Source organism: Nyctereutes procyonoides, unplaced genomic scaffold (assembly GCF_905146905.1).
Source record: "Nyctereutes procyonoides isolate TBG_1078 unplaced genomic scaffold, NYPRO_anot_genome, whole genome shotgun sequence".
NCBI lineage: Eukaryota > Metazoa > Chordata > Mammalia > Carnivora > Canidae > Nyctereutes > Nyctereutes procyonoides.
In genome coordinates, this window is record NW_026575020.1 from 37,653,958 (window position 1) to 37,663,191 (window position 9,234).

The window sequence follows — 9,234 nt, forward strand, 5'->3', positions numbered from 1 at the left end:
GTCTTCCTCCGCGGCGACGCGGACAGCCCTGCCAAGGCTCTGGAAGAGAAAACCCCAACTCCCTGGATCAGCAAGCACCCCAGCCCTGAGCTTTTGCACGTCTACCCTCTTCCTCGGTGCACTAGCTATTCCTTCTTTAGGCCTTCACCCGGGTGCCACCCCCTCCACAAAGCCTTCCATCATCCCCTAGGGAGGCCCCTACCCCAGCCCACAGGGTCAGGGAAGGTTCCTGGAGAAGAGAACCTCAGGCTGATTTGAAGGACCAACAGGAGCCAGTAGAGGAGGGGAGGGGGTCCTCAGGGGAGGAAACAGTAGGAGCAAAGGAGAGAGTGGCACTGACGCCTGGCATAACCCTGCCAGGCTGCGTGCCCCCCTGACTGTGTCTGTGGCTCCCTGCCCTATCATTAGACCACTGGTGAATACTCCTTCAAGATCTTTCCAGAGAAGAACATCCGTGGCTTTGTGCTCCCAGATACACCCCAAGGTCTGCTGGGGGAGGCCCGGAGACTCAACGCCAGCATGGTAGCATCCTTCGTGGAGCTCCCCCTGGCCAGTGTCGTCTCGCTGCAGGCCCACAGCTGCGGTGAGCACCCTCTTCCCTTCCCTTGCCCTCTACTGGGGTCAGTAGCCACAGTGCAGTGAAGCACCACCGTGCTGCCGTAGGAACAGGGCACTTGTGTCAGCCTGTGGGAGCCCCATCCTTCCCATCCACAACTGAGGACAGTGACAGTAGCTAGTCACTTCGTGCCTGGTGCATGGGGAGTGCTCAATGACTTGCCGGCCGTCCTCTGTGAACTGCAGGTGGTGGTGGGCTGCAGACCTCTCCCCCACCTGTCCAGACCACCCCTCCTCCCACGGAGAGCTGCAACCAAGAGCTGCTCCTGTCCCTGATCCAGCCCAAGTGCTCTGAAGACATCATGACTGTGGTGCTCAAGAAAGACCTCATCTCGGTAAGGGAACCCCTGCCCCTCCAGCCCCAGGGTATGTGGGTAGCTGGTCCTTCCCTTAGGCCAAGAGTCTTGGGGTCCTGACCCTGGCAGGGAGGCAAATCACATCCCTCTGCAAGCCTCAGCTCTTCCACTTGTGAAATGGGCTTGATGATGGTACCTGCCAAAAAGAGGTCTGACACGTGGAGCCACATGTTGTGTACAGTAATTGTTCGATAAACAGATACTAGTCATCATTAATGAATCCTAAATGGAGGCTGAGCTGGGCGGTTACTTAATATCTGTATGATACAATACGCATCTGACTAAAGAACGAGGATACTTACAATAACACCAGATTTTTTTTTTAATGTGAAAAATTAGGGAGAAAAAATTTCAATCTTCCTACCCAAAGACAATGGCTACCAATATTTTAGTGTTTCTTTCTGGAATGTGTTCTTGGTGTATTTCTTTTTTTTTTTTTTTAAGATCTTATTCATTTATTCATGAGAGACACACAGAGAGAGAGAGAGGCAGAGACACAGGCAGAGGGAGAGAGAAGCAGGCTCCATGCAGGGAGCCTGATGTGGGACTCGATCCCGGGACTCCAGGATCATGACCTGGGCCGAAGGCAGCGCTAAACCACTGAGCTACCCAGGTGCTAAATGGCTGAGCCACCCAGGGATCCCCTCTTGGTGTATTTCTTATATGGTGTCATATCCAATGCACTTGTCTGTCTCCTGCTATATTCACTTAATGTATTTTTAGAACTTTGACATATACTTAATGTCGCTTTAATAAGCACAAATTATTCCATCATATTGGCATGCCATAATTAACTCCTCCCTTGTTAGACATTTAGGTTGCTTCCAATTGTGCAACATTATACATACACAGAAAATATCACCATGCATTCTTTATATAATAGATTGTTTTCTTAGGCTAGATTTCCACATTAGTGAGATTGCTGGGTCAAAATGCATGAATATTCTGTAAGCTTTGATATATGTTGCCAACCCACTTTATAAAAGATGATTCCTATTTTTCACTACCAATTTAGGAGAGAGAACTTGACTCTCTCCAGACTGTTACTTTTGTTTAAAAGAAGTCTTTGCCGGGCACCTGGCTGGCTTAGTTGGTATAGTGACTCTTGATCTCAGGGCTGTGAATTCAAGCCCCACGTTGGCTTGGGCACAGAGCTTACTTAAAAAAATTAAAATATATAATTTTTATTTATTAAGATTTTATTTTATTTACTTATTTATTCATGACAGAGAGAGAGAGAGAGAGAGGCAGAGACACAGGCAGAGGGAGAAGCAGGCTCCATGCAGGGAGCCCGACGTGGGACTCGATCCGGGTCTCCAGGATCACGCCCTGGGCTGAAGGCAGGCGCTAAACCGCTAAGCCACCCGGGCTGCCCAAAAAATATAATTTTTAAAGTTATCAAAACCTTTGGCAATGTGAGAGGTGGGACATGGTGTTCCATTCTTGCTTTAATTTCTAATTCTTTGTGTTTTTTTTATGTTTATTTATTTATGATAGTCACACACACAGAGAGAGAGAGAGATAGAGGCAGAGACATAAGCAGAGGGAGAAGCAGGCTCCATGCATCGGGAGCCCAACGTGGGATTCGATCCTGGGTCTCCAGGATCATGCCCTAGGCCAAAGGCAGGCGCTAAACCGCTGCGCCACCCAGGGATCCCTAATTTCTAATTCTTTGATTTGTAGTGAGTGTGGTCATGACTCCATGTGACTTATAACCTAAGGCTCTTTAACAATGTAGTTCAGCATTTTTCTTTTTAATTTTTATTTATTCATGATAGTCACACACACACACACAGAGAGAGAGAGAGAGAGAGAGAGAGAGAGAGAGAGAGGCAGAGACACAGGCAGAGGGAGAAGCAGGCTCCATGCACCGGGAGCCCAACGTGGGACTCAATCCCGGGTCTCCAGGCTCGCGCCCTGGGCCAAAGGCAGGCGCCAAACTGCTGCGCCACCCAGGGATCCCCAGTTCAGCATTTTTCTTGATTTTTATGAGCATTTTACGTAAAGAAAAAACTTGAGGGCCCTCTGTCCACCATTCTAATTTGAAATATTGGTTATAGTTCAAAATTTTGGCTACAGTGATTTTTGTGTCTTGGGACATTTTAAAACATTGGACCATCCTAACTGCCCATCTCCCCTGTGTGATTTCTTCTAACCTGAGGCAGGAAATCTTGGCCAGAGGTTGACAAATCATCTATGATCTCAGCAATCTTTAGAATGACACTCAAATCTGTAAAGTCCATGTGGAAGTTAGCTGGATTCAAGTGGGCTCTCCAACAGCTCACTCAATGCAAAGACTGAGTCTCTGACTCTAAGAGCGTGAGGGAAAAATTCTAAGATTGATTCTTCTAAGACAGGAGATGGCAAACCCTGGCCCTCTGCCCGGTTTTTGTAAATAAAGTTTATTAGCATACAGCTACACCCATTCATTTGCATATGTTCCATACCTGCTTTGGGCTATGATGGCAAAGTTGAGTAATCACAACAGAGTCCACATGGCCCACAAAACCTAACGTATTAACCATCTGGCTCTTTATCAGAAAAATTTGCCATCTCCAATTATCTAGGGTTCAGAGACTGGATTATGCTGGTGGGATCTCCATGCCCCTGGGGCTGTGGGCAATGATTATATGTAGAACTCAAATGAATACTTTTAATACGTCTGCATTTATTCTAATATATATAAGTAGCAAATCAAGCTCATGATGTCACAGATATTGCTTAGGACAAGGCTACGTGCAAAAGTGAGTGTAGTTCAGGTATTAAGTCTTAAATGGTGTGATCTGGTAAGACCTAACAGAAAAGAGGAGGAGGGGAGAGGAATGCTGTGACTGGGGAGCCCTGAGTTATCAGTCCTGGGAGCTGGGGTGTGAGGAGCAGGCCCCAGGGAGCCCTGCGCCTCCTGATGGTGCCCTTCCACTCCAACCCTGGCCCAGACACTGCGGTGCACCATCACGAGCCTGACCTTCTCAGACCCCAGCTGCCAGGCTGAGGACAGAGACGACCAGTTTGTCCTGCGCAGCACTTACTCCAGCTGTGGCATGGCAGTGACAGAAAACGTGGTCAGTAATGAGGTAAGAACAGAGGGCGGGCAGGAAAGGTATCGGCCAGCTTAGCTGCTGCCTCCGACCTTCCAGGCCGATGGGCCTTTGAGAGAGGGGTGTGATGCTCAGTGGGAAGACAAGCTTAGCCCTTGGTTGCCTCAGTCTCCCCATCCATAAATGTTGGGTGGGATGCCCTCTGGGGTACTTTCTGGCTCTGACCTGCTCTTCTTGGCTCTTTTCCTGCAGGTGGTCGTCAACCTCTTCTCAAGCTCTTCACTGCAGTGGGTGAGATGGATGGTTACCATGCTAACCCATCTGGTTCAGGGTCCTGGCGCCCTTTCCTGGCCTGAGAGGGGAGCAGGGCTCAGGAAACTCAGGCCCTGATGCTACAAGCCATGTTATTACCTTCAGTATGCCTCAGTCTCCCCTTCTGTACAATGGAAGCAGTACTGTTTAGGGTTCTGTCCTCAGCCTTTCAAGTCAGAAAGTTGTAGTATATACTGGCTGTGTGGCCTTGTGCAAATCTGTTAAGCTTCCTGGACCGAAGGTCATGTCTGTAAACAGGGGCATAAGAGATCTCCCTCGTGAGGGTGCTTATGAGCAGTCACTCACATGACACATAGAAGAACATTCACCCAGGCCTGGCCCAGAGCAAGTTCCTGATAAACGTTAGCTTTGTCTTTTTTAAAAAGGTGCTAACGAGGGTTGGCCAAGCAGCAAGTCAGGACTGTGGCTAGTGTTCCTACCCCCACCCCTTAATATTCCTAGCCTGGAGCCTCCCAGACTGACCAAGCCCCCCTCCTATCTCCCACAGAAGAAGGTTCACTGCATCAACATGGAGAGCCTCTCCTTCCAGCTGGGCCTGTACCTCAGCCCACACTTCCTCCAGGCCTCCAACACCATCGAGCTGGGGCAGCAGGGCTTTGTGCAGGTACTGGACTTGCCCGCTCAGGCCTGCCCGCCCCTGGGGTTCTCAGAGCCTTTCTTTCCACCATCAGTACAGAGAAGGTGTGCAGTTAACTCCCCAGCAGGGTGCAGGGCGGCGGGGAGACACAGCAGTCAGGCACTGGGTGGAATGTCCCCTCCTCCTCATCTGCTCTAAGAAGACCATGGACTGTCCTTCCACTGCCAGGATGGAGCTCCTGAATGAATCTAGCTTCTTCCACGAGGGGAGCATTGAGTAACTGACCATGCCTCGTCACTCTTACCTACCCACACAGGTGAGCATGACCCCATCGATCCCAGAGCTCACGCTCCAGCTGGACAGCTGCCAACTGGATTTGGGGCCTGAGGGAGACACCGTGGAACTCATCCAGAGCCAGACAGCCAAGGGCAGCTGTGTAAGCCTACTGTCCCCAGGCCCTGGTGGTGATGTGCGCTTCAGCTTCCTCCTCCGTGGCTACATGGTGCCCACACCCACAACTGGCACCCTTACCTGCACCATAGCCCTGCGTTCGAGGAGTCTGTCACCGGTGAGTGGGGCCCCAGCTTCAAGGGTGGCTTCAGGTCTAGAGTTTCCAGGAAGGGGTAGGACAGCCCATGATGTGGGGCCAACTGGCAAGGGGCAGAAGAACCACAGATTGGTGTAGGACTTCTGCCTACCACGGCTACTCCTTCTGCCACCCTACAGTCTTCTGATAGCTCTGCTGAGTATGGAACATTAGTAGGATTTGCAGCTGTGTCCATCATTCCTTCCTTCGTGCTTCCATCAATCCTCTCATCTATCCTTCATTCCTTTTTCTTCAATCCATTCATCTATTCATTCTTCCTTTTCTTTCTTCCATCCATCTTTCTTCCCAACCACTTATCATCCACCTACCCTTCCTTCCATCCATCCATTCATCTACCATCCATCAATTCGTCTGCCAACCATCTACCCATCTTTCCATTTGTGTCTTCTACCCATCCACTTTTCATCTTCCATCTTCTCTTTCTTTTATCTATCCATCCTTCCACCCACTCATCCTTCCACCGTCCATTCATCCTTTGCATCCATCCACCCATCCTTCCTTTCATCTATCCATCTTCCATCCATGCATTCTTCCATCCTTCCTTCATTCTTCCACCATACTTTCCTCCCATCCATCCCCTTCCTTTTCTTCCATCTATCCATTCTTCCACTCATCCCCCACCACCCATCCTCTCACTATCCATCCATCCATCTTTCCACCATCCTACCCAGCCATCTACCCTTCATCCCACTTTCCCAACCAGTCATCCATTCATTACGTGATACTTCTCACCATCCCACCAAGTCATTCACTCATCCATAGTCCTTCCAACCATCTCAGTCAGCCAGTCAGGCTCTTACCATCCCACCCACTCATCCATTGATCCATCCACCAAGGAATCCACACACTCCCCCATCTTTCCACATAGTAGTCACCAATGTCACTGCATTAAACAGGAAATCTCAGTGAAGATGGTTAAGATAAAGGACACCGAGTTCTGATTTTGTTCTTCACCATCCAGTGGAGATTCCCATCCTCAGGCACACAGCCCTAGACATACCTATCCTCAGGTCCTGGCATACAGAAGGGTCTTCAGGATTGGAAACTTCTCTGATTGTATGAAGCTAGGAAAGTGTTTGTGGCCATTTCTGAGTTGGCCTCTCCCCCACTACCCTCCATGAGCACAGGTCTCTGGCTAACCTGGCTCCTCTCTCCCAGGTGTTCACAAAGGTCACAGATGCAGTGCAGGGTGCCTCCGCAATCCTCGTGGGATTCGGGCACCTCCCAGGGAACATCCTAGTAGCAGCCAAAGGTTGTCCACCCAACACCCTTCTCTGAGCACAGATCTCCCAGGACCTGCCCACAGGCTCTTAGCTAGAAAATGGTAGGATGGGACCCAAAGCCACAGCCCCAAGGTGGCTGGTGACAGGCCAGGGTCACTGAGCCAGGGAATAAGCCCAGAAGCTGCCTCCTGCAGGCTATGCTATCCACCTCTCTTTTCCTCCCCCAGGAAACCCACAGAACTATCTCCATGCGTCTGAACATTGTCAGCCCTGGCCTGCCTGGTGAGTCTCTCTAGGGTTCCACTGGCTGAGGCCAACATGGGACCTGATGGATAGCCCAGAGGGGTGCAGCATAGACACATGCAGGAAGGACCCCAAAGAGAGCAACTCTGGAAGGAGGGGCAGAAGGGCCCCCTTGCAGCCTAGCATAGGATCTGTGCTGTATCTGCTAGATAGCCTTTGTACTTGACTACCGCATGGACCAGATCCCAGGCATTTAAGTTTCTCTAATTCCCATAGTTGCCAGCTGACCTTGCTTGGTTGGGGGAAGGGGCATCCTGAAATCAAATGAGGCAGAAGGCATGTTGCAGCAGGGCTGGCCTCACCTTCTTAAGGCCTCCAGTGTGGAGGGGGCCCCTCAGTCCAGCACTCTCTAGCCTCCTCGTTTATTCCCTCTGGGCCTGGGCCCCCACAAAGCAGAAAAGGTCACTGACATTGGGGGCAGAAGCTGAGGGGTACCTGCTTCCTAGCCACCCTACTTGGGTCAGAATGGAGCTCCCAACCCCAGCCCATGACCAAGAGAGCACGGCTAATTACCCCACAGCATAGATGGAAACTCAGTATCCAAGGGGAGGCCAATAGTCACCCAGGAGTCAGGAGTGTGGACAGAACAAGGCTTGGGAAAACCCAAGAGCAAGCAGATCTGAAGAGCCCTCAGAAATACTCTGGCCATTCTTACCATAGTATAGGGCTCAGAGAGGGGCAGGGATTGACCTAAGGTCACACAGTGGGGTGGGGCAGGCTCTGCACTCCCAGGCCCCCTCACTTGGCTCAGATTACACCATCCATTTTCCCTAAAAATGCAGCTCCATCAGCCTTGGAAGGCAGACGCATGGCCCAAAAGCCTGATAGGGCTTTCTAGGTATATGGTCAGAACAGCCATGGCTTAGTGCCAGGCCTGGGTGTGATGAGTCCATTTGCCTGATGAGAAGAGACTGAGGTCCAGAGAAGTCAGGGTCAGTGGCTGAGCTGGGATTGATGCCCAAACCTGTGCTCCTGGCCAGTACCACACAGTAGGGTGATAGGGAAGAGCCACAGCACTGACCACAGCCATCCTTCCGTTGCATGCTTAGACAAAGGCCTCGTCCTGCCCGCTGTGCTGGGTATCACCTTTGGCGCCTTCCTCATTGGGGCCCTGCTCACTGCTGCACTCTGGTACATCTACTCGCACACGCGTGAGTATCCCAGGCCCCCACAATGAGTGCTCAGGACCCCTCTGCCACCATCACCTGGGGGAGCCAGGGGGAGCCTCAGGGGGAGTGGGGAGCCCTGGCCGGGGCCCTGACCTCCGCCCCTGCCCCCAGGTCCCCCTGGCAAGCGGGAGCCCGTGGTGGCGGTGGCTGCCCCGGCCTCCTCAGAGAGCAGTAGCACCAACCACAGCATCGGGAGCACCCAGAGCACCCCCTGCTCCACCAGCAGCATGGCGTAGCACCCGGCCCGGAGACCTGGGGGCCCCCCAGCCAGCCCTCGCCCAGCAGGAGAGACTGAGCAGCCACCAGCTGGGAACCACTGGCCATGAACTTATCCCGGGACCCCAACCCCTCCACTCGACCAAGGATGGACCATGCCCTCTGCGCCCACCCCTCCTGCCTCCCTCTCAGAGGCCTGCTGCCAGCGGGGGCACCAGTTTGGAACACCTTGGGGTCCCCCCACCCCACCCCCTAGAACCTGCAAACCCAGTGGGCCTGGAATATGACTGCCCAGGACCACGGAGAGAGAGACCACTGCCCTATAAGTCCACACTATTGTAGAAACCAAGTCCTTGTCATTTTAACCTGGATCCAGCACTTGGTGACCTGGGCTGGGTGGGAGGGGAGAATTCAAAACAGACTCACCCAGCCCACCCAGGCCTCCTCCAAGGAAACAGAAGAAGGCTAGTCCAGAACCCTCTGGACCTGCTCCCCGCGGCCTTCACACCTGGACTGGCACGACTTTGGCAAGGGAAACAGAAGCCTACGGGTGCCCAGCCTGAGAACAGGGGAGCCTAGCTCCTCTACAACTGTCACATGGAGACCCCAAAGCAGGCATCAGCTGGGAAGTGGCCTGTCTGGCCTGGACCCACCCCTATATACTCACCACCAATAAATCAGACCATGAAATCAGTGCTGGGCTGGGCCAGAAGAAAGAATGGGAAGCCTAAAATGGGTGGGGAGGTGACAGCTCTGGGTTCAAATCCTGCAGCTGCTGCATAATTGGCTGTGTGACT

General features: G+C 52.1%; 1 protein-coding gene across 2 annotated transcripts in view; it reads left to right on the forward strand.

Moving 5' to 3' along the window:
• The window catches only part of ENG (endoglin), a 32,188-nt gene extending 23,057 nt beyond the window's left edge, over window positions 1-9,131 (forward strand). Inside the window, exons 7-15 of one of the 2 annotated variants that reach the window (XM_055319034.1) lie at window positions 409-583; window positions 802-950; window positions 3,908-4,045; window positions 4,262-4,300; window positions 4,830-4,946; window positions 5,236-5,487; window positions 6,977-7,031; window positions 8,102-8,203; window positions 8,333-9,131. In XM_055319034.1, coding sequence (XP_055175009.1) covers window positions 409-583; window positions 802-950; window positions 3,908-4,045; window positions 4,262-4,300; window positions 4,830-4,946; window positions 5,236-5,487; window positions 6,977-7,031; window positions 8,102-8,203; window positions 8,333-8,457 — 1,152 coding nt within the window. In that variant the 3' untranslated portion in view covers window positions 8,458-9,131. The remainder of the gene's footprint in view (window positions 1-408; window positions 584-801; window positions 951-3,907; window positions 4,046-4,261; window positions 4,301-4,829; window positions 4,947-5,235; window positions 5,488-6,976; window positions 7,032-8,101; window positions 8,204-8,332) is intronic. The other variant, XM_055319037.1, reaches the window with a different exon arrangement.
• The last annotated feature ends 103 nt before the right edge of the window (window positions 9,132-9,234 follow it).